The sequence below is a fragment of the Piliocolobus tephrosceles genome, chromosome 8, assembly GCF_002776525.5.
Source record: "Piliocolobus tephrosceles isolate RC106 chromosome 8, ASM277652v3, whole genome shotgun sequence".
Classification (NCBI taxonomy): Eukaryota; Metazoa; Chordata; class Mammalia; order Primates; family Cercopithecidae; genus Piliocolobus; species Piliocolobus tephrosceles.
Window position 1 is genome coordinate 91,867,653 of NC_045441.1, and position 26,697 is coordinate 91,894,349.

At 33.5% G+C, this 26,697-nt stretch overlaps 1 protein-coding gene across 1 annotated transcript in view; it reads left to right on the forward strand.

The window, feature by feature from the left end:
• Positions 1-1,917: 1,917 nt before the first annotated feature.
• GNAT3 (G protein subunit alpha transducin 3) overlaps positions 1,918-26,697 on the forward strand; it is a 56,428-nt gene continuing 31,648 nt past the window's right edge. Inside the window, exons 1-2 of the mRNA XM_023226715.3 lie at positions 1,918-2,173; positions 21,865-21,907. Of these exons, the coding sequence (XP_023082483.1) occupies positions 2,056-2,173; positions 21,865-21,907 (161 nt within the window). The 5' untranslated portion in view covers positions 1,918-2,055. The remainder of the gene's footprint in view (positions 2,174-21,864; positions 21,908-26,697) is intronic.

A 26,697-nucleotide genomic window follows, 5' to 3' on the forward strand; every position in this document is an offset into this window, starting at 1 on the left:
TCCCAGGCACCCAGAGGAGAAGGTTGAGAAACGAGTCTTTCTTTCCTCTCTAGCTCTCCTGCTGTCTCTCTCTGTAACACAGACATACCTGGACTTTTATGTCAAGAATATTTTATCACTGCTGAAAAATAACATGATAATCTCATAAAGTTGATGAACGTTACTGGTTACAACAGAAAAGTGGAAGTTCATCGTTTTATACAATGTAGAAAATGTCTATTTTTACTCCCGAAAGGGTTGGTCAGTTTTAATTAGTAATCCAGTTAGGAAGCCCTAGTAAAACACGTATGTTCTTAAGAGCAGAGTACGTCTCTGACCAAAAGCTATGAGGTATATTTATACTTGAACGTAAATTATATGATGTAGCCTGTCAGTTCATTGCTGCCATGGAACATGCAAGAATTCAGTTTATTCAGGATGCTATTATATTCAATTTCTATATAAAAAGCAATAGGCAAAAAGAGATTAAATATGCTAAGTGTTGCTTTCAGAGTGGGCTTTGTATCCACAGGTGAGCATTAGGCAGTGCAAATCTCCTTCCTTTGGGACAGGTCATTTGCATTGTAAAAACACCATCACATGATTTGCACAAATCCTTGCCTACCCACCACTGCACCTCTTTATACTATCATAATATGGCTTTGCATGAATGGAACCCAGGAAGTTTTGACTATGTTTATGTATCTTCAGCCTAATATTTTTAATGTGGAAAAAGTAAACAAAGCAGGAATATGTATTTAATCTGGCAGCCTATTTTCTTGTTGTATGAATATGTATGAATATGTAAAAGTTCACCTGTTCAAACTTTGCACATGATCCCACAAGAAGAGCACCACTGACAGGTTGGTGGACTGACTGTAATCTAGCATTTTCTGGTTAAGCACATTCACAAATCCCAAAATGTACACGGAAAGACTTACCTGCTGCCACAGGCAACCAACTCTGATTATAAGGAAAATATTGATTGACTAGCTACCAAGTGCTTTATGCTTCATATAAATAAAAAATTGTGCAACATAATTTCTGCCCTCAATCCTGAAGATTTTCAAGTACATGGTATCTGTTGGGGTAGTTGAAAGATATGGAACATATTTAGGTGTAATTACTGTTTTTAGTTTGTAGGAAAAACCAAATTACCTGCTGTTTCAAAGAACATTGGTTTTTATTCCCTTGGTACCAAATCAATAAAAGTCCCTCCAGCACAGCAGCTGTTGCTTAATGGCCCTAAAGAGTTAATGTGCTGCCTAAATTGAACATAGTTCAGTGTCTACACCAAGTGGGCCCTCAATTAGTGTTGATGGATTGACTTTCTCACAGACGGTAAAAGCTCAATTTATAGAGATGGATCCCATGAGACCGAAATCAATAATTTAAGAAAACCGTGTTGAATTCTATATTTGTAGCAATACAATATGTACAAATATAAAAACTATATGTATTTGTATCCATTGTTAAAAAAAGATTATTTTTGTTCCCTGACAGATGCTAATAGATGCTCAATAGCTTTGAGTAACAATCTAAGCATAGGCAGACCATAAAAGTTGTATAACATACAGTATATATTCTGATTGTGATATAGGAGTGATTATAAAGAAATCGAAGAGCCAAGTATCTGAAGATGTAAGCATCACTGATTAGTAATAATAACTTTTAATCACAGTAATAAAAATTGCCCAGTAGTGAGAAACATTCTATTTGAATTGCTTATTGTAGATCATCTCTAGTGTACAGATTTTTACAACTTTCTACATTATTTTATACTATTCTTTAAGGCAGATAAGCATGTTTTCAAAGATGTACCCAAAGCAGTCATTTAATTTGAAAGCATAATGAACTTCCTCTCTAGCCTCCATCAGGGTGGTATGGTTTTACCACCTGATCAGGTGACAGATGAGAAAGCATCTCCTTAGTCAAAGCAGAATTTTAGAGCATGAGGGAATGGACTGCTGGGTACTTCAGCAGAGCATTACTCTTGCATCCTATATCCAAACCAGAGCTGTGCTCAACGTTTGAAACGTTTGAACATATAAACTGATAAGTATCTACCACCACAAGATGGGAAGTGGAATTAGTTCAGAGAGCAAGGAGTCAGCCAAAAGATCAAAAGAACTGGAGAAAAAGCTTCAGGAGGATGCTGAGCGAGACGCAAGAACTGTAAAGCTGCTACTATTAGGTAATTTCTTTTCCCTTTCGCTTTCAAAAACCTGACTTTTTTTTTCAGTTGTGATACATTTACTTTTCTCAAACTTTAATTTCGAGTATATTATCATATGGGAAATTTATTATAAAAATGTGTTTGGAAACTTAAGGAAACTTTATTTGTACTCTATCAATATTTTATAATTTTTCTGTTTAGTATTTTATTACATATTTTTGTTAAGCAAAGAGGTAAATATTTATCAGCTTATTTCTGTCAATAATAAGATTTCCTCTTATTAAAAGAAAAATCAGGTACATTTATTATTTTGTTGCACCCTAATCACTTTCTGAATGTCAGCTTTTTAATACTGAAAGCAATCTTTTAGTTACAATTTATAAAGAGTTATATCATTTTGTTTAAACAGAAATATGTTGAGTTGTTTGACATTGAAGTTAATGTTTGTTATTTACTTGTGCAGTTAAAAATCAATTAGTCAAGTTAGAGAATAATGATAAGGTACTTTAAATTATATTAATAATATTACTTAGGCTCCTGAATACTGCCTGAAATATTGCCTGTACACTTGATAAATACTCTACCTAAATCCTTTTAGAGCATTTATATATTCATTCAGGTCAGAATTTATGTCTCTTATTTTTTTCCTTCTCTCAAAACTCAACACAGTGTTTTACCTTGACTATAAATTCAATAAGTGTGCAATTAATTGAAAGAATAAAAATAATCTGTATGCAGATGTTTTCTATAAAGCATAAAACATTTTATATGAAGCATAAAAGATTTTACGTGCAATTGTCACTGAAACAGAAATATGTTTTTGAAATAAAAATGATGACCTATTAAAGAATACGAAACAAGCACTTAATTCTGATTCAATTATGAGTTGTACGTTCTCCCTGATTTTGGTTATACACAAAAGGACTTCATTTTATTTCAGAATTGTGCATATTTCACATAACACATTTCTTCATATTGTAAGTATTTAAACACTTAAATACTTAATATTAAATGAATTAAATACTTAAATTTATTTAAGTATTCCTTCAGTGTGTCTCATTTGCTCCCAGTGGCAAGAGTGTTTTAGAAGCCAACTGTGGGATTCCCAGCATTTGCTCCTTAAAGGAAAGGAAACATTCTTGCCCCTTAACATACAGGTTCTGTGCCAGCACACAGGCTCCGAGCACTTGCCACTAACCATCCAGAGATTGGTGACTTAGAAAGATGTGGGTTAAGTGCTAATGACACCAGGAAATATACGCTTCCTAACACATCAGATAATTCTCTTAGTTACTGAGCAAGAGTGAAAGTAATATGGACACAGGCAAAGCAAATGAAAGGTAAAAGGGAAAGATAAGCATTCCTACAAATGTATTTTTATATTCCTCTTGTACTAAGATCAATGGCATAAGAATGGTGATAGCATGTATTAAAAATCTCCATGTTTAAATAACATTTCAATAGACGTGTGTTTTCAATATACCAATTATCTATTTTTTTTTACATATTCTCTTATTTTGTAAAAATACAAATGGAAAGCCAAAACAATGAAAGAGCTAATACCACAATTTAGACTAAGACAAAAACTGTTAAACATGCCAAAAGCAATGACTCTTGAGATAAGCATATCGGAGCTACCAGTCAACTAGAGATTCAGTTCTGATGGAAAAGAACAAGGTAGAAAGGTGGTTTCTAGGGGCAAGAGTGGTTGGGGGGAACAAGGGGAAAGGGAGTTGTTGGTCAAAGGACACAAAATTACAGTTAAATAGGAAGAATCAATTTCAAGAGATCTATTGTACAGCAAGCTGACTAAAGTTAATGATGATATATTGTATTCTTGAAAAATGTAAAGAGAATGGATGTTATGTGCACTTACCACAAAAATAATAACTGTGAAGTAATACATTTGCTAATTAGCTAGATTTAACCATTCTACAGTGTATTTTTACTTTAACATATTGTGTTGTACACAATACAAGCATGCAATGCTATTTGTCAATTAAAAAATAAATTTAAAATGTTTAAAAAGAATATGTATAGATGACTGAAAATACATCATTGAAAATTGAGTCAAAAAGGTTCAGTGTAATGATGGACAAAATAGAGATTTTTTTTTTTTTTTAATTTGGAACTGAAAATCAACAGACTACTGACATATATGGGGTTCCGGAATTAGTAAATTTCACAACTCCACAGAACCATTGACTGAGACCCAACTTATTGTATGCAATGCTATCAAATGAAAAATAAATCAGATCAATTATTTTTAGACTTAAGTGGTGGTTAGATCAAGAAGAAAGAGCAACATTTGTACTGAAAGTGTAAAAGAATCATTAGTGGGACTATTACATGTTTTACTTTCCCAAAGTGATTACAATTTTATACATTCAGTTTCATCATTACTAAGTAAAATACTTGGGTTTATTTGGTTCCAACACGATGTTCACTAAACTCCTTTGTCACATTTTATTTATACAAAATAAATGAAATTCTCTTAAGTTGTTCCTATTTCAATTATATTACAAACATCTGACTAAGTTTCCCTTCTGGAGTCCCATCTGAATTCTACAAATGATGATACAATTGTCAAATTCATAACAGTCTTATAACAGCTCTACTTTATTCTCATGTTTGGATTGAATTCAAATCTTGAAACTGTAATTTTTATATTCAATTTGACCTCATTAAGACATTATAAAAGTGTTCAGTTGAACTAAACCAAAACTTCCTACTCTCCCACCCTCAAACCTCCTCACCAGTGAAATCTATTTAATTTTTCCCATAATTGAAATGATGTTCTCATTCATCAGTGTGGTGTGAACGGCACTTTTAAGTTTATCAGTGAGTACATGTCACATGGAACTAATCAGTTTAACCTTAGTAGTGACCAGATCCTGAGTCAATACCTACATTTACAAAAATAAGAAATCTAAAAACTACTTTTGACAGATATTTTTCCTGTATGTTGATCTTCATCTAATGAATTTCTAGAAGTTTAAACTCATAACACCAACTTTCCACATTTAACATGTACTGCAAAGCAGATGTAACCATTTGGTATTATCGAACAGAAGATTTCACTGAATCTGAAGAGCTATCAAAGTGCGACTTTACAATTAAAGGATCATCTTGCAGACAGATGCCTTTTTTATTACACCTTTCAGACCTTCAGTAAAATTACAGAACAGATGCCAAATCTATGTTTTATTTTAGCAAAAAGTAGGCTTTTAGGAAACACTGGAGATGACTCACACATTGCTGAGTGCATTTGATAACTGCAATCAAGAAAATAATGTCATATGCTTTAAAAAATTCACTTGCAAAGATATTCCAGAAACAGCATGTTTTAATAAGAAAAACAAATTCTAATGGATAAAATACTCTCATTTGTATCTAAGTACGTTTTTAAAGTTTTATTTATAAATGTTTCATTCAACAGTATTTTTATTCAAAGTAATACCTATTATTTAATTGTAAACTCAATATGGATCATGTTTCCATTTTTCCTTTCTCCTCCCTTTATGCTTATTATATCAAATTTCAGTTTGAGTTTATTTTCCTGCATCAGTTTTTTTTGTGTTTTTGCAAATTTCCATCACATGGGCTGGTTAGATTTGAAGCCCCATGGAAAGTACAGGGAAAAAAATAGCTTTCTTTTTTCTTCATATTCAAAACACTCTTTGCAACATTTATATATATAATTAGCATTTATTCTACAAATTTTCACTGTTAGCTAGTGATTTCCAGCATTAGCATGGGAAGTTCATCATAGATGTTCTTTTCTTTTAGTTCTAAAACCCTTTATTTTTATTTTTTCTTTGTGCTATATTGTAAGTATCACACTATTATTATTTTAATGATGTAATCTGAGTTTACTGTTTTAAAATATTATTCCACTGTTCTGCCTTTTGAAACATGAATAGGGATGGGATCTAGAGATCAAAAACTACTTCAAAGGTAATATATTTATTGTAGTTAACATTTTCAAACTTTTCAAATGGTTTCACTTATTCAACAAATGGGTATTCTGGAAGGTATGTAGTAGGAGAATTATGATTTTGACGCTATCTAAAGGCTTGTTACAAAATAATTAGTAAAATAAAACTTACACAGCAGAATTAGCTAAATAGGTTTAGTCATGGAGCAGAATGAGGAGAATACAATTTAATACTAGAACAGAAAGTATTTTTAAACCACCTGAGGTAGAAATTGATTTATTAATACCTTCATCAAGTGTAATGCATTTTGTATTTCCCAGAGTGACCTTAGGCTAGTCACATAAACTCAGAGAAATAATGGATGTCAAAGTGTTATGTAACTTGTAAAGATCTAGACAAATGTGGTTTATTCTTTGGCATAATAGATTCCTAAATCTGAAATAAATCAAATGTCAATAAACATGTATCATTATTCTTCCTTTGTCTTTCTTTAACATGCAACTAAGAGAAGTGAGGACTCAAGACTCAGGTTAAATTAAAGTGACTATTTTTATCCTATGTGTGCTTTTTAATCAGTCTTTATTCTTTTTAATTATCCCTAGATATGAGTGGGAGAGATTCCAGGAAACTAGAGTTGTTTCTGAGTTACTGGTTATACTACAAGTTTATCAACTCTAAGAAATTCTATTTTGAAATTTTATTACACCAACATAGTCCATGCCTGTCCATGGATAAGATCAGATAAACACATTCTTTGGAATAATTATATATTAGGATTAACCAATAAGTCCCCTTCTGATCACTGGTAATAAAAGAAGAACCTTCTTAACAACATATAAAACAAATTCCTAATAATGTTTCCAACATTTTGTTTTGCTTTATGTGTCCGAATTAAAACCATTCTTTCCTCCAACAATAGTACATTTTTATTTTAAACATATTTATAAATATTGCAAAACATTTTTATATAGCATAATGGCTACAGTTAATGACACCATATTGTATTCTTGAAAAATGTTGAGAGTGGATAAGTGTTCTCGCCACAAAAATAACTATGCAAGGTAATGCATATGTTAATTAGCTAGATTTAACTATTTCACAATGTATATATATTTCAAAATGCCACGATGTACACAAAAAATACATACCATGTTCTCTGTCAATTTAAATCACCAAATTATTTATTTTATGTTTCTAGAGATATCCAATCTTTAGGATGCATGAATGTTCTTAATGCAAATCTTTAAGACTGCTTCTCAGTGAAGTGGAAAGAAAACTGTAGGCAGAAAAGACCTACTTGGAGAGTTTAAATTTTTCTCCAAAATGCAAGGGACTGCTTGCACTACAACAATTTGAAAGTTCCAGATATTTACAGTTTACAAAAAGTTGTCAAATATTCACAATGTTGCATTTATCTATAAGAATGGCCCATGGCAGCGTCAAATAGTTTCCAATAATGTCCCTCCTTTCAAACAAGCAAAAGCACATAGACAAATAATTTGTGTACATTTGACTGATTGTTTTAGATGTATTTATCTCAATTGATCAACACATCTTAAAAACAGGCTCATAAGGCACTCACATAAAAGATGCAAACCATTTAGTAAAACATTCTACACTTCGCCAAATGATTGTATTTGCTAAGGAAGTTGAAAACTCTGTCTTATTGACAATGACTCTTGCTAACTACAGTTTAACAAGCTCTCTAGTAATATTACAGAACATATTTATATTCATGTATTTTCGTTCAAGCATGAATTATTGACTCAAGACAAACATTGTACCTTTAAAAATATTTATATAAGCAACACAAGCAGTTTAAAAAAGTTATTTACCTCTCCATACTGTTAGAAAGGAAAGGTAGCAAAACATTTGATAGTGTAAGGACTCCATGATCTATTTCACATAAAATAAAATATACTTCCATTTAACGTATTAGACCCAAGTTCAGAATCCATACCCCTATTTATTAGTTTCGTGCAAAAGTGATTGTGGTTTTTGCCATTACTTTCAATAATTTCCCACCAAATACTGGTGTGCAAATACATCAATGTAGAATTTGAACCTGAAGAAGTAGGATTAAAGGTGAAACTGAGTTTAAGAATCCATAAGATATGAAAAACATCCATTCTGTTTATTACAAGATGCAGTGCTAATTAAAAAAATGGGGAAGTGATGGGTTTGATTCCTGTCTCAGTATTTTACATTCCAATAGAATAAATTTACTACTTAAAATTGTTAAAGATATCTAGAAATACCAGTCTCTAACCAGAATTTTATATTCTATTATCTCTTGTATTTTTCCCTATTTAGTGAATTAGTTGTCTGATTTAATCTACTTCCTTTTAAACAGGGCCAACCATTTCAGCTGTGTTCCTCCTAAAATTCAGGAATATTTCACTTCCTTAATCTATGTTAATTGACATTCAAACCCTCAACCCTGGATAATCCCTCAGAGTTCTCCATTTACGATTGTCCTAATACACTTCTCCCAACTGATTTTCTTGAAAGTAAAGCTGTTTAACAGCTTTTTCAGCTCTTAGTGCTGATCTAACCCTGATACCTCTGTAAATTCTTAATTTCCTTCATTCCCAGATGTTGTAGAATAAAACAATATATCATTTTCAGTCTCCTAGCTGACACATACTGTGTTTTAAATTGAGCTGGGCCAAAAATTATTTTGCTTATTCTTCATTTTCTTCTAAAATGCTCCAAAGGCAGCCGGTCCCACATTTCCAACACATCACTTTCATTGTGACTCTGCCCACAACCTCACCCATCATGCTCACTAATATACAACAAAACAATTCTAAATGATCATCTCCAAATCTCACTAAATATTCATGTATTCTCTTATATTTTCACTACTTTTAAAGAAGGAGTATTCCATTTTCATTTCAGATTAGTTTCAGCCTTTGTGCTAAAAAAGTCTATCACCTTTCATATCTTAAAAATTTTGTTCCATCAATTATTTTTTCATTTTGCCACCTTCAAAATTTTCTACTGGCTTTTTCTTCATGGAAAATACAGATGTTTCCCTTCTTTAGTCTAAGAAACTTTATTTGACTTCAACGCACCCTTGAATTCGCCTTATATAGATATCTTTTAAAACGTTTTTATACTGAAATACTTCTCAAAGGATGCTATGCTCACTGCTTCTATTTTCTTATCCTCTTTAGTCTCTTTCATTAATTGCAATGTAAGTTGTATATATGCTCTTCTCTACTAAAATATTATCTCTCACAGAGTAAAGATAATGGCCAATTCACAAAATTCACATCTCAACAATTTTTCCTTTCTTTTCTTTTCTTTCTTTTTTTTTCTTTTTTTAAGACAGGGTCTTGTCACCTAGGCTGGAGTGCAGTGGTGCAATTACGTCTCACTGCAGCCCCAACTTCCTGGGCTCAAGAGATTCTCCCACCTCAGCATCCACAGTAGCTGGGACTACAGGAGTGCACCACCATACCTGGCTAATTCTTGTATTTTTTGTAGACACAGAGTATCAGCGTGTTGCCTAGGCTGGTGTCAAACTCCTGGGCTCAAGCCATCTGCCTGTCTCGGACTCCCAAAATGCTGGAATTACAGGTGTGAGCCTCCACCCCCAGCAATAACTTTTAAACTAAGTCGGACCGAAACAGTTCTCAATTTTTTATCCCTGTATTCCTCTCTTCATTGAAGCTTGCTTCTTCTTTCCATCCATAAGTGGATTCCTCTACCACAGTTTGTTCTTAAACCTTGGTGGGTTTTAGTCTATACTCCGTTATACTCTCTTTTGAGGATCTCATACCAGGACTTAATTGATATGACTCTAAAATTCTTTCATTTGCTCAATTTGTTGACCCTTATTCTCAAATTTCTTGTATTTGTCAGTGACCTGATCACACTTTGGGAGATCTCAAAATAATTTCCCAAGTTTATTTTGCTGCCCATGTATTTTTACGTTTTCCATGAGGTACCTTGTTATGTCCTTTCCCATTATATCCACTTGATATTTCAATCCTCCTTAGCTCCTATTTGACTCCCTCTCCATTGTCCAAAGGTCAACGTTGTCACAAGATTTAGTTTTAGTTCTATCTCTATTGGCATAAATCTCATATTTTTCTCTTTATCTACTTCTTCTGTTATTGCTTTAATCTAGGAGAAAATTTTATGAAATAGATATTACTTTCATGATATAGATAAAAAGAGAATGACAACTTAAGAATATAGTTTGGTTTCCAAATATCAGATGTTTATTTACAGCCAAGCAAAGCCTTTTGTTTGTATGTGTCAGTTTTAAGTTAGTGTCTGCGTTCTAATTTCTATGAGAAAAAAGAACATATCTGCTTTTGTTCTTTATTGAATTATGGCATAAGAAAGGATGCATGTATGGCAAATGGAAGAAAGACAGAATCAGAATCTAAAATATTCTTGTGATTTGTTCATGGTGGCTAGAACATAAGTATACCTTTGCATGTAGAAATGAGCAAGAAGAAAGTCATTTATATGCTATTGCATAGGAATTTTATTTTGTATCTGTAGTCAATAAGAAGATATTGAAAGATTTTTTAACTATGTAACTAAAATGATAATACTTGACTTTTAAAAAAAATCAAAGACTGCTTTGGCTATACTATGGCTCAAAGATTTAATGAGGAGGATAAATGTAGGTAGGACAGTTACTACTGTGCAAATTCTTGATGCAATTCTGAATTAATACAGAAATTATAAGTTTGAAAATAAGATTTGAAGAATGTTAGGAGACAAAGTGACAGAACTTGGTGGCAGACTGCATGTGGATGGTAAATGAGAGGAGTGATTGGGGTGGAATTGGGTGTGGTTGATTATATTATTCACTAGTATGTGAAATGCAGGATAAATATGAGACTGGGGAAAAGGGAAAGGGGTAATAATTTGGGATATTCAAGCCTATGATTTTTTTAGCAGGACCAAATCAACATATGGGTCTGAAAATTAGGAGGGATAACTCTAATAAGAACTACATGCTTGATAAATTCAATCCTCCATTTTCCTTATTTTATATTTTCCTCTTTCCAGATATCCTGTGAGTATACACAAACCACGTGATTAACCACGGCCTTTTAAAAAATCATTGTTGCAATATGTATTTATACTAAAAAATAGTATACATGACTATTCCCACAATTAATGGACACTTAGACAAATATCTATCTACAACAGACCTGTGTGGGAAAAATCATGTAATTCTGTATTTTAGTGTTGTCATTTTTTTAGCCAAAAATGTGTGTTAACAAGAAAAGAAAAATGAAATATCTGTTAAAATGCTTCTCAAAATCCAAGAAAGCTCATATAACATTTTTAAACCACTTTATTGAGGTATGATTGATATGCAAAAGCTATACATATTTAATGTATGCAACTTGATGAGCTTGGAAATAAGTATATACCCGTGAAATCATCACCACAATCCACACAGTAAACTCTGTCACCTATAAAAGTTGTTTCCTGTCCTCCTATTTATTATTACTATTATTATTATATAAGAACACTTAACATAAGATCTACCCTCTTAGCGAATTTTTAAGTGTAGAGTACAGTATTGGTAACTACAGGCACTATAAATATTATCAGATATTTTAAAAATAAGTATAAAATTGAAAGTTGGAATACCTAAATAAAAGATCATTAAAAACAAAAGATAGTACATAGCCACAATATTTTTTCTCTTAAATGAAACACGCTTAGTTTGACTGATGAGGAATTTTACAGATTCATGATGCTTATTTTATCTGTATCACAGAAGTAGGTATTTATAGTCATATTAATATATCTGACACATGTTTACTGATATGACAAACTGAAAATCCATAATATTATGTATATAGTATTCATCTAAAATATTTACATTAAATCTAGTCATCAGAGAATACAGATAATTGAATATCTTTTAAAAATTGTCTTAGAAAAATGCCAGTGTCAACAAAACAAAATAACGAAAATATTACAAGGGAAATGTTATAAATTAAAAGACTTTAAATAGCATAACGACAAAACAAAGTGTGAAACTTGATTGGATTATGAATACAAGAAATAAAAAAGGTATGGGAAACATTTTTTTGAAACAATCAGATAAAGTTGAATATCGAGTACATAGTATTAGATAACATTTAGAATATAAGTTTTCGCAAGCATGGAAATAGTATTTTGGTTTTGTAGAAAAATTGTCTTATTCTTAGAAGATGCATTTTGAAATATTAATGAGTAAAATATCTCATATTCAGCAAAACAAAAATAAAAATATGTTCATATATGTATATGTAAATTTATACATATATGAGAGAATGCAAACAGGACAACTAATTAATTCAGAACAGTGAAGGGTATAAAATGCGGGCTTCTATAGTACTATATTCTTGAACTTCTGTAGGTTTTTAAATTAATTATCAAAATAAAAAGTTTGGGGAAAAATAAACAAATGTGTTACTTATTTTTTTGGCAAAAGAAAATGTACAAATTTATCTGCAAATTTATGCATATTGCTTTATAAGGGAATTCTATCTAACAGTCCATGGGCAGAGCATTTCAAAATTACGTCAACATTTTTAGAAAATTCTTTTCAATTTATTATTTGACAACCTTGACAACAAAATTTGACAAAGACAATGGGAGGTCAATCATCCTCACAGACATAAATATGAAAACCAAAGCAAAATATTAGCCAACAGATGCCAGCAACACATAAAATGCAAAAAGGAAAAAGGTTAGGGGGAATTTTGGGGGAAGAGTGATTATCTCAACAATGCATTTTTAGAATATGATTAGAACATCAATTAATATTATTCACACTATCAAATTAAAAGAGAAAAATCATAACAATGACGGGAGATGCCAAAAAATAATTAAATAAAATTCCTTATCAATTCCTGATTTTAAAAACACCAATTCAAGTAGAAATAGAAGAGAATTTCCTAGTAGCCGGATAAACTGTAGGTAAAAAAACCTTCAGTAATTATCATACCTAACGGCCAACATTTAGCATTTTTGACTATAGATAGTGAACAAGGACTTATGATTAATGGGTTTCCTATTAACAGAACAGACACTAGAGTATGACATAGTTTCTGCCCTTGACTTTCTTCTCTTCAATACTCCTGTCAGGGATTTGGGTGAAGGTGGATAAAGCAGGCATTTCAAATTTGAGATTCAGTTTGGAAGGATATAGTGACAAAACCAAGTTAGAATTCCAAATGACTTCTACTAGCAGAAATGCTTGCCACAAATAAGCAAAATGGAATTTAGTAAGTATCTTTGTTGAGGTTCAAAATCAATTAGATACATGTGGTTTGTGGAAGAATCTGGTGGGTAAGAGATGTGAAATAAAACAGAAAACCTTTAATTACCACAAGCTCAACATAGGCAAAAAAAAAAAAAAAAAAAAAAAAAAAAAAAAAAAAAAAAAAAAAAAAGAAAGGAGGCAAACTAATCACGGTCTTTATTAAGAAAATTACTTATTTATAAATAAGCACTAGGAGTGAGGCAGATCTAGGCGACAGAATGTCAGTGCTGTTCATAAATCTGGTATCTACAGCACAATTTTCAGTACCACATTTCAGAAAGACATTGGCTCTTGTATGGGGTATGGTTCAGAGGACAAATAATCTAAAAATCATGTTCCACAAGAAAGGAGTAAAGGAGTGGATCATATTATACTTGAAATATTTCTTTAAAAGGATATGAGCACATTCTTCAAATAATAGAAAATTCTTAGAGCTCACTATATATATGTTCCAGGTAAGTTATGTTTGTCATCTAATCCTCCCAAGTCTTAACCCAATTTTGTAATAGAAGAAACTGACTTTCAGAGAGACTGAATTTGATCAAGACACTTAGTCACAGTCAGAAATTAGTGCAAGCTCATATCTATTTAGTTCCAAAACATGATGAATCCAGCTATGTGAGGGGCTGTCATGTGGAAAGGACAGAGAATCTTGATGTCGCTACATGAAAAGGAGAAATAATACGTGGAACAAAATTAAGTTGGCTCAAAAGAGACTACCCTAAAAATCTTTTATACCAACAGTCTACCTGTGAATGACAAGCTGACACAGCAATACCAGTATGTCTCTGAAAGTACACTGCTTTCAAGGCCAGGTGTAGGGGGCTCATGCTTGTAATTCTAGCAGTTTGTGAGACTGAGGCAGGAGAATTACTTGAACCCAGGAGGCCAAGGTTGCAGTGAGCCATGATCGTGCTACTGCACTCCAACCTGGCAACAGAGCTAGATTCTGTCTCAAAACAAACCAACCAACAAAAAAAGTACACTGCTCTCATACTAACTTATAAAAAATGCATTTAAAATAATTTCTAAACTGTTGAAACCATTTTGGTATTTATTAGTGCCTACTTGAAAAAGAAAGTGATATGACATAGCTTTAGTGAGTGTCAGAATACATAGTTTCTTTGTTTGAAGACCTATCTGAAACTTTGCATGATTATCATAATCTCTATTGGATTCATTTTTCTCATGCATAGAGTGAAGAGATGTACATAGCTGGTTGATTTCTAAGGTTTCTTTCTACTATACAATTATGTGATTTTTAAGACCACCTACAAAAAACAAATCTTATGTGTGATTACAAGTCGCAATGTTGTAATCTCATTTTGCCTGTTTGAACAAGTTATCTGAAATGAGCAATCAAGTCTTGTGTGTGTTCAATCGAAGTTCACTTACATGTATAAATATTGGGTAGATTTAAAATTGCTTTTAATATTTTAAGATTTAAAAATGTGGAACAGGATTCCTTATTCTTATTAAAAATAAAATAATTTATGAGTATCTAAGTATGAATTGAGTATAAATGTAAATATTTAATTATTTGTAACATTATCTATTTCAAAGAAACAGATGCATATCTTGTTAAAATTCTCTTGGTACCCCTTGACCCAGAAACTAATATTAGCGATGACCACAATTTGGAAGGAAGAGATTATTTCGGGACACCATCAGCATATGTGAACATGCTGTTATAATGTCTATATTTGGCTCTGTAACATGATCTAATCTTACAAGATTGAAATGACTATTGTGAACTATGACCTAGAATCATTGTGAGAATGGGGCTCAATAATTTATTTTTGAAAGAACTTTGCAATAGAGTTCCAAATAATAAATGAGATTTTAAGTAGATAGACTTTTCTTTAGGAATTTTCCGGCGCGGTGGCTCAAGCCTGTAATCCCAGCACTTTGGGAGGCCGAGACGGGCGGATCACGAGGTCAGGAGATCGAGACCATCCTGGCTAACACAGTGAAACCCCGTCTCTACTAAAAAATACAAAAAACTAGCCGGGCGAGGTGGCGGGCGCCTGTAGTCCCAGCTACTCGGGAGGCTGAGGCAGGAGAATGGCGTAAACCCGGGAGGCGGAGCTTGCAGTGAGCTGAGATCCGGCCACTGCACTCCAGCCTGGGCGACAGAGCGAGACTCCGTCTCAAAAAAAAAAAAAAAAGAAAAAAAAAAGGAATTTTCCTGTTAATGCTGTAATTGACTATACTGGACCTTTACATAGAAGACTGAAGTCACTACATAAAGCAAGGATGGTACAGACACCTTTTTAAAGACTTTCAAGGGAAAATATTAACTTTTAATATGTAGTTTCATTTAAAAGTACATGCCATTTTTTAAAAAGTGATTGATTATTCTGCTAACCTTGCATACAGCATGAATTACCAGCTAAGTTACAAATAATTGTTATATAATAACATACCCTGTAGCCTTAGAAATACTTTTGGAAATGCCACAACTTAGTGTCATCAGTATGATTACCAAATGGCCATATTTATGAAATACAGAAGACCATTCTGAATGTACATTAACTGACATAGTCTAAAAGTCACTTTTTCAGAAATTTATCATAAATTTAACTAGTCAATAATATAGAGTGAATCAAATAAAATTTGGTTGTGATTTTTTAATCTGCCCAAAGGTGGTTCTGAATCAATAAAATATTTCTCTATAGTACATATACTGGTACAATTCTGGAAAATCATTAACACACTTTTTCTCATTAGGCTCAGTATCTCAAGATAGACAATTCATTTACAAGAAAGTGGTCTAAGTTATTTTCACTTCCTTTAAATAAATTTAACTGACATTGAGAAATGAGACTTTTCTCTCATTTCTAGTTGAACACTTTGGTTGAACAAAATGCAACATTAAATATACTTGCATGAGCAAGTACTGCAGTTCCTACTAAGCCCATTGACTTTTCTTCCACATCCCCACTGCTCTGTGATTTAAGACAGTATACGTATATATACACACACACTTATATATATACACACACACACACACACACATATATACACATATATGTAGAGAAAGAAATGAGATATTCTGAGATTCTGTCATTTGTACAGGATGATGCTAGAATTTCTAATATTCAGTTCTATTGTTAGAGGTTTTTAAACAAAATCTATCAAGGACAGTTTCATATTATTGGATGACTCTTTTTTCAAAGTGATGCACTTCCTACAGCAAAATAGTGAATTATTTAAAGCCAGCAAACCAGACTATTGTGCAAAGCTCATTTATTTACTGTTGTCACTCTCACAAACAAATAACTCTCAGCCATACCAAATTATAGGGTCAGTTGTTTTTGGAAAATGGGCAAGGTAATTTGATTTTATTCTCAACTGTTTCATTCTTGGGCACTGCAGTCTCTAGTAAATGAGATGGTTGTTCCCAATCTGTCAGTTTGTGTTTGATTAAGTAAAGAAATTTTAGCAAGTTACTTTGATTTTTGCATCTATCAACTTTGGTGTCATATTTCACTACCTGTGATGGAGAGCCAACTAGCACAAAATCATGGAGAGGTGTGTTCTAGAGGCTTTCTCAAGGGAAAGAATCTATATATCGACACCCAGCAATGAAACATTATTTCCCATAGCTTTACCACTCTTATTTCCTCACTATCACATAAGGTGGACAGCTGTTTCAGACAACTGCAGAAACTAGATACATTTACATATGGCTATGACAAAAAAAAAAAAAAAAAAAATAGTTGTCCTGAATAGAATTAAATTTAGGTGTAGCTAAATCTGTTCACGGAAGCTTAAGAAAACATTGTAAATCATGCAGAAGCATTTCAGTGAGGAAAAAATGATATGCAGTACAAAGGACAAAATCTCATTTCTGAAGTATGAGTCAAAGAATTCATTTTTTTCTATTGAGATTCTACTGAGTTAGGCACTGTTCTAGGTGCTTTGGATAAATCAGTGAACGAAGCAGGTAAAGATTCTTTGCAATGTGAAATTTACTTTGCAGTGATGAAAGACAGGAACATTTTTAAATGATATATGAATTATTCCTAAGCATGTACAAGAAGAAAAGTGTTAGGAAAAATGTGAAGGTAGAATAGGGAAATGAAGACTGAGTGGGTGAGAGTCGAATTAGAAATTTAAATAGGGTGGGTCAGGTGCAGTGGCTCACGCCTCTAATCCCAGAACTTTGGGAGGCTGAGATGGGCAGATCACTTGAGGCCAAGAGTTTGAGACTAGCCTGGCCAAAATGGTGAAACCCTGTCTCTACTAAAAATACAAAAATTAGCTAGGCGTGGTGGCTCACGCTTGTAATCCCAGCTACTCAGGAAGCTGAGGCAGGAGAATCGCTTGAACCCAGGAGGCAAAGTTTGCAGTGAGCCAAGATCATGCCACTGCACTCCAGCTTGGGCAACAGAGTAAGACTCCATCTCAAACAACAACAACAACAACAAAAGTCCCAAATAACAACAACAACAAAAGAAAGGTGGGGATTTGGGGTTACCAAAAGTCATATTAGTTTTGCTTACATAAAATCTTACTAGTTTTAGTAAAACATTCCTGTTGACTACAATGAGTAGTCAAGGATATATCTATGCCTATAATTCCTGAATTTGGGATTTTCCTGAGAAATCTCAAAAATTGGTTTAATTGTGTTACGTTGAAATCTGTCCAAAATTAACAGATACCTTGAGACGTCAAAGATGTCCTGTGACCTAATTTTTGGAACTGCCAGTAATATGTGAACACCTTTGCCTCTCCTAGAGACATAAAAAGTAATACTCAAAGATCATTATTTTAGATTAGATCCTTGGACTATGTAGGTCAAGATCACATTTCTGCTGATAAATTTTGGTTGTAGCCTGAGGACACATTCTAAAGATATGTTTTCATATCAATTATAAAATGCTGCATTTTTCCACAACAACACTTTAGAGATTTACAACTAATTTTATCTAAAAATTTTATGAACTAATTTTTATTATCAGATCTTATCTACTTTTGGTGAATTCCTGGTTTTCTCCTACTGTAAAGCCAAAACTATCAAACTTCAACAAGTTGCCTGAATTTACTCCTTCCCCTCCCCCATCCCCACATGTCCAAGATTCATAGATAAGTTGAAATTTTAAGATTTAATTCTTTCCATAACCTACACATTGTAGTAATTTTCAATTTCTCTTTCTTTAATTCTCAAGAACCATAGTCATTTTTAGTGTGTTTTCATATGGAATTCCTGCATTTAAAAAAAATTTTTTTTGACAGAGTCTTGCTCTGTCACCATGCTGGAGTGCAGCCTGTATTTTTAGTAGAGATAGGGTTTCACCATGTTGGCCAGGAGGGTCTCCATCTACTGACCTCATGATCTGCCCACCTTGGCCTCCCAAAGTGCTGGGATTACAGGCTTGAGTCATGGTGCCTGGCCACATTCCTGTCCTCTTAATCATTTTAAACATCCCTATCTCAATCCTCCCTAGCCCTATTACATTTATGCTACTGGGTCCCTAGCCTATGTCTGATAAACACGTGTTGTTTGTTTTCTCCTAGTCAGTGGCTTGTCCTTTTACATTTTATTTTGATCAAGTCCAATTTGTTTTATTTTTACTTTTCGTTGGTTCAATGTTTCATACACTATCTAAGAAAATTTTGGTGGTTAAAGGTTGCAAAGATTTTTCAACTACATATTTCTCTAGAGATTTTTTGGCATTATTTTTTATATGTAAGTTTATGAGCCATTTCCATTTAACTTTTAGTATGTTGTGATATGAGGCAATATTCTTTTTTCATGTAGATATTCAATTGCTCCAGTATCATTTGCTGAATAAATGTAGGGTATCTACAGTAACGTAGTAGACTTCTCTGCATGAAAAAACTGCAAAGTGTTCTAGATGCTTGTATTCTCAAATAACATTGCTTTGTGTTTGACTTTGTACTGTATCCTGCAAACAACTTTATGCTTATTATGTCTTTAGAGTAATCTTGTGAAGTATGTGTTCTCAGTTTGTAGGTGAGGAAATTAAGGAATTAAAAGACTTACTGAAGATATTACACACACATGCACACACACATACACACACGGACAGAAAAAAATTCTCAAGCCTAGGTCATTACACCTTCAATACTTCTTAGTTTTCATTTCAAAACACACACACACACACACACACACACACACACACACAAATCTTAACAACAAAGTAGATTAAAAAATGTCCTCAAAACAACTTGAGGCATAGCGTGAAGCAACCACTGATTTTTCCCCAAAGATTCATGCTTTTTCTTTGATATTATGCATTTTGTATTCCTGTACATGACGTTTGCAAAGTTTACTAAATACAAAATCAAGCGTTATATTGTCTATCATCAACTAAAACAGCTGTTTTAGATAAATGCAACACATTTCTCTATAACGTTACTGCCAGCTCCTCCTTTGCCCAGGCCCTGCTCCTTCACAGATATGTGTAACCCATTTTGAAATACTCCCATATTGATTCTTACCTGGAGCCTCCTTAGAATTGCTTAGTGTTATTAGCAATATTCCTTTGTTAAAACAGAAGCAATTATAATATCTATATGCCAAGGTAAATGGGATGTTGCAGACAAGCTCCCATCCTCCAATGACAACAGGCTTTGAACCATTCTGAAAAATCAAAAATTATTACCTAGTTGTTGGGTATTTTTTTCTTGCTATTCAATCAATAGTGTATATGAGAGACATTCTGGAAGAATGAGAGTAATCTAGAGACTATGAAGTTGAGGACCACTTTTTTGGGTTGCAAAGCCAGGAGATACAAGCTTCCCAAATTATATTCAAATACAATAATATATGTTTTCCTTGACAGTATATAATGTTTGCTTTAGAAGGTACACTAGGAGAGATATCTGTTAAAGATTTCCCATAATAGGAAATGAACCATATGCAGAAAAAAAAAAAAAATTAAACTGGACCTATATCTCTCACAATATACAAAAATTAACTCAAGATGGATTAAAGACTTAAGACCTGAAACTATAAAAATCCTAGAAGAAAAACTCTTCTGGATATTGGCCTAGGCAAAGAATTTGCGACTGAAACTTCAAAAGCAAATGTAACAAAAACAAAAATAGGCAACTGGGACAAACTAAAAAGCTCTGCACAGAAAAAGAAATAATCAACAGAGTAAACAGACAACCTACAGAACAGGAGAAAACATCTGCAAGCTATGCATCAAACGAAAGACTAATATCCAGAATCTACAAGGAGTTCAAACAACTCAACGAGAAAAAAGCAAATAGCCCCATCAAAAAGTGGGCAAAGGTCACGAACAGACGTTTTTCAAAGACAACATACAAATGGCCAACAGTCATGTAAGAAAATGTTCACCACCACTAATTGTAAAAGAAATGTAATTTAAAACTACAGTGAAGGCCAGGCACAGTGGCTCACACCTGTAATCCTGCACTTTGGGAGGCTGAGGCGGGCAGATCCCGAGATCAGCAGATCAAGACCATCCTGGCCAACATGGGGAAACCTGTCTCTACTAAAATACAAAAATTAGCCAGGCATGGTGGCACATGCCTGAAATACCAGGTACTCAGGAGGCTGAGGCCAGGAGGTGGAGGTCGCAGTGAGCCGAGATCGCGCCCCTGCACTCCAGCCTGGTGACAGAGTGAGACTCGGTTTAAAAAAAAAAAAAAGAAAAAAAAACTGCAGTGGGAGACCACCTTACAACAGGTCAAAATGGCTATTATTAACAAGTCAAAAACAACAGATACTGGCAGAGATGTAGAGAAAAGGGAACACTTATACAATGTGGGTGGCATGTAAATTAGTACAACCTCTATGGAAAAACAGTATGGATATTTCTCAGAGTTAAAAATAGGACTACCATTTGGTCCAGCAATCTCACTACTGCATATGTACCCAAAGAAAAACATATTATTATTTTTAAAAGAATTTGCACTTGTATGTTTATTGCAGCACTATTTATAATAGCAAAGTCATGGAATCAAACTAAGTGTCCATCAATGGAAAATTGGACAAAGAAAATCTGATATATATAATTGAATACTACTCAGCCATAAAAAAGAACAAAATCATGTCTTTGATGTCTTCGGCAGCAAGTGGATGGAACTGTAGACCACTATCTTAAGTGAAACAATTCAGAAACAGAAAGTCAAATACCACATGTTCTCACTTATAAGTGGGAGCTAAACAGTGCATACACATGGACATACAGAGTAGAATGATAGACACTGGAGACTTGTAAAGGTGGGAGCATGGGAGGGGGTGAGGAATGAAAAAAATTACCAGTTGGGTACAATGTACACTATTCAGATTATGGGTAAACTAAAAGACCAGACTTCACCACTATGCAGTTTATCCATGTAACAAAACTGCACTTGTACCCCCTAAACCTATGAAAAATATTAAAGATTATCCATGAAAAGTGATAATTAGTTTTTAATATCTGTACAAATTTGGTGTATCAGTTAATAATATTCCTCTTTTTATGTTGCAGGAGCAGGAGAATCTGGCAAAAGTACTATTGTTAAACAAATGAAGTAGGTACACATCTGTCTCAAATGTTTAATATTTGATGTCTGTCCATGTGTTTGACCATTCTTAAAATACATGCTTTTGTAAATGCTGATTGACTGTCTTTTCTAAATCATGGATTATAACAGAGTGGTCATAGTTCCTGTGCAAATATACTTCGTATCCTTTAGCAGAAAGTGTAGCAGTTGAATAATATTATAATTTCCATTTTTTTATTGTTTTTTTATTTTTATTTTTATTTTATTTTATTGTTTTTTGAGGCGGAGTCTTGCTCTGTCGCCCGGACTGGAGTGCAGTGGCCGGATCTCGGCTCACTGCAAGCTCCGCCTTCTGGGTTTACGCCATTCTCCTGCCTCAGCCTCCCAAGTAGCTGGGACTACAGGCGCCCGCCACCTCGCCCGGCTAGTTTTTGTATTTTTAGTAGAGACGGGGTTTCACCGTGTTAGCCAGGATGGTCTCGATCTCCTGACCTCGTGATCCACCCGTCTCGGCCTCCCAAAGTGCTGGGATTACAGGCTTGAGCCACCGCGCCCGGCCGCAATTTCCATTTTTTTAAATGTGCCTCTCAACAAGACAAATGCTTAAAGCATTATGTATTACTTATATTAATCTGGGTATATCAAGAGCTTTTTAATGTGATCATTAACTGTAAATATTTTAAAATATGTCAATCAATGATGCATTTGTATTTTTAATCTCATTGGCATTTTTCCTACCTGGGAATAAAATGCTTAATTACTACCATGAATTTTGATGTATTTTTGCATTTGTTTTCTCTACTTTTTCCTTTTTATAATGAAATAACTAGATCTGAATTCCTTAATAAGGAAATAATGAAAACCAAAAAGAATGCAGTGTCTACCTGAATAAAATGGTAATTGACAAGTAAAGGTAAATGGGTGAAACCTCATGGCTTTGTTACTGCTAGAGAATTTTAAAGGATAGTTGTTGCTAAAAAGAAGTAAAAGAAGAAGCAGAAGAAACAGAAGCAGAAGCAACAGCAGCAGAAGGAGGAGGAGCCAGGAGGAGGAAAGAGGAAGAGGAGGAAAAAGGAGAATAAAGAGGAGGAGGACCATGTTTGAGTGTATTTTTAAAGTATAAGTTAAAGGATCTTGTTGTTTGGGACATATTTTAAGAGGGAGTGATGCCCGCCAGTCAATAATGAAATTGTTTCCAATCTAAGCCACTGTTTTCCTTTTATGTGATAATGTCATGTAAGTTTTATATCAACCAATATTTAAGCTTCACTTATCTGCGACCAAACGTTTGATCTTTCCTACTATCTCTGAAGAACAGAGCTCCTTTATTCTGTTCCCTGGGATTGTATAATTTTTGAGTTTTTAGGACCATCCTGGCAACTAAGTCATCTGGCATTCATTTATTGCATGATCACAGTATCTACCTGCTCTTGTCTCCCAGGCTGTGATCATGCTTGAACCTTTTTTATCTTTTTTCATTTCTCCATTATCTGTGAGCTTAAATAAAGAAAAAAAAAAGACCAATTATTAGGCTACGTAAAAATGAAAACTTTTAAATATAGTAAACCATAAATAAAATTAAACCAAAATTAGAAAACTAGAAAATATTTACAATAAATATGATAGATAAATAATTGGTGACTAGTATATAAAGGCCCACAGATTGCTAAGTAAAACAATAAGCTTCCCAATATACATAAATAGGGATAGGCTATGAACAGAGAGTATAGAAATGACAAAATTCAATAGATAAATAATGTATTTTAGTGTAACCTCATTAATTATAAAAATTAAAAATCAAATTAATAATGAGGTAATTTTTCATTGTAGTAAATTGACAAACAATAATTTAAAAATAATGTTACCCAATAAGAATGAGATTTTGAGAAATGGATATTTTTAATAGCTACTTGTAAAATTATATATTACAGAAAATTTATAAAAATAATTTTAATATACATAGTGAGCTGGGAAAATTAAAATTATTGATCTAAATATGTTTCTGAGAATTGTCAAAAATGATAAAATATGCAAAAGTGTGAAAATAATTCAAAAATATAAAATATAAAAGCCTGTATGAAAGGCTTATATCACTAAGATAATGAAATATGGGATAGAATAAAGTACCACAAATTAAAATAAAACATATACAATTAGGCTGCAAAGTTACAGGAGTATTCATTCTTCAATTGCAATATTATATAACTATTACAAATCATGTATGAATCTCATGTATATGAGAAGATTTAAATATGTGGAAATGCTATGTTAACTAAAAAAACAGGTTACAAAATTGCATGAGCATTTTAAATTTTATTTTATTGATTTAATTTATTTATTTGAGAAAGGGTCTCGCTCTGTCACCTAGGCTGGAGTGCAGTGGCACAATCTTGGCTCACGGCAACCTCCACCTCTCAGGTTCAAGCAATTCTCCTGCCTCAGCCTTCTGAGTAGCTGGGATTACAGGCACCTGCCACAACGCCCAGCTAATATTTTTTTCTTCTTGATATTTTTACTAGAGTTGGGATTTCGCTATGTTGGCCAGGCTGGTCTCGAAATCCTGACCTCAAGTGATCCACCTGCCTCAGCCTCCCGAAGTGCTGGGATTACAGGCATGAGCCACTGTGCCCGGTGCATGAACATTTTAAACTCAAGTATGATCAAATAGATAATTTTTTAAAATGAAAGAACATACACTAGTGTTCAAATAAATTTTCTCTCAATAGTGGAATTTAAAATTCAAAGCACCTTTGCTTTTAATATTGTTAGGCTTTTCACATTTTCTACAGTGAGCACTTCTTTTATTATTTAAAAAGAGCAAGTTTCCTTGTTCTGCTTTATCTTTCCTTTTTTCAGTAGAATTTCTGTAAAAAATAATCAAAATTTGCTCTCTTTACTTTCCACTTTCCATTTTCAGCCATTTTCATCACACTTTCACCTCTGGTAAGTTGCAGAAGTTGCCCTTATGAAGATTATTTATTATGTCATCTTTGAATAGTCATTTTATTTGAAGTCTCCTTAAGTCCTTATGTTAATTCCAGATTACATCACTTTTCCCTCTTAAAATTTTTCTTCAGCTTCTTTAGAACTCTTTCCCAGTTCGTCTAACTCTATCTCCTTTATTCTTCTAACTCTATCTCTGACTACAGTTAAAATGTTAGTGTCTCTACTGTACCAGGAGACACTGGCACTTCTCTACTTACTCTGCACCTTCAAACAAAAACTTCCAGAGTTCTATGATTTTCACTGGAATCTTCAAGCTGACTGTTTCAGAGTATTTCTTTCAGACTCACACACTTTGTCTAAACTAGGGAGGCAGACACATCTACTGCTATATTCTCTGGCTAGGTCCAAATCAGAATAAACATTAAACCTATCTCCCATCTGGCCTCTCTTGCCCTAAAATTGATTACAACACCACCAGCCTACAACGCAATAAATCTCAGCGTAGTTATACTAAGCCTTCACCCTTTCACTAAGTCATGCCATATCTACACAATTGGTCTCCAAACACGTCATTGATCTCCATTGGTCATCATTTCTGACCTAGATTAATTCAGTATCTTCCTCAGGAGCTTCTACCTCCCTGCCCTTCCCTTCATTACATTATCCACACTGCCATGAACTGATCCATTTAAAGCTGATTGTATCTCCTGAATTCAACTCTTCACCCATGCTATCGAGATCAATCTCCTTGCCATGGCACACAAGACACTGGAGTCCAGTTCTTGCTGATGTCTTCATCCTCCTGACCTATAATTTCTCCCCTCCTTCTTCCTGCTTCACTAATGCTGACCTTTTGTTAGTCTGTAGACTAGCACACTATAGAAGGCTGAGCTTCATGGCTAAGATCATGGACTGTAAATCAGATTGTGTTTGTGGTCCAGCCGTACCACACACTAGCTGCATAAGTTGAGGGTATTTGCTTAATTTATCTATGCTGACATTTCTTATTTATAAAATGTAGAATCTAATTGTATCTACTTTAAAGGACTTATTGTCAGAAATATGAAGACAGATGAAGTGCTTACAACAGTGCTTGGCACATATTGAATGCTTGAAAACTGTGAGCATCTATTTGTTCATACTGATCCTTCTGCCTAGAGTGATTCTCTGCCCTTTTGATCATCTAGGAATAACTATCCTTGAACAATTAGTTGATTATCACTGCTTCCAAGATGTCTTCTTTGATACCTTACACCAACTCCTAGCAGAGTTTATCACTTTTTATTTTCTATAGCATCTTACTATATGCAGCGTTTGGTCCTATACATTATCATAATGTTCAAAAATCTCTTTATATGCTCTGCCTTCTTATAACTCAGTACTCTTCAACAGAACTTTGTGTGATGATAGGAAAGTTATCTATCTTGCCTTAAAATGTGGCAGCTGCTAGCCACGTGTGGCTTTAGTAGCCACTTGAAATGTTGATAGTGTGATGGAGAAATTAAATTTTTAATTTTATTTAATTTTAATTAATCATCTAGTGACTAATGTATTATACAGCAGTGCTCTAGTCTATGGTTTGGGAAGGAGGGACTTGTATAATATATTCTCTTTACCACATAACACAGTATGTCACAGAAAATGCCCCGTGAAAGCTTATGAACTTCAACAGACCTAGGAACCAACTCTGTAGTTGGAGTGCTCTATCTCACAGAAATTGATATATGCAGCTCCTGGAAAAATGATGTTGTTTAAAGTCCCACTTGAACTGGACATGTTAACATCTGTTTTTATAATTTTTCTTTGTGATGAATGTTTCTTCATCTTCTGATAGCAGTCAGAACTTGTTTCATGAAGAACACCTAAGTACC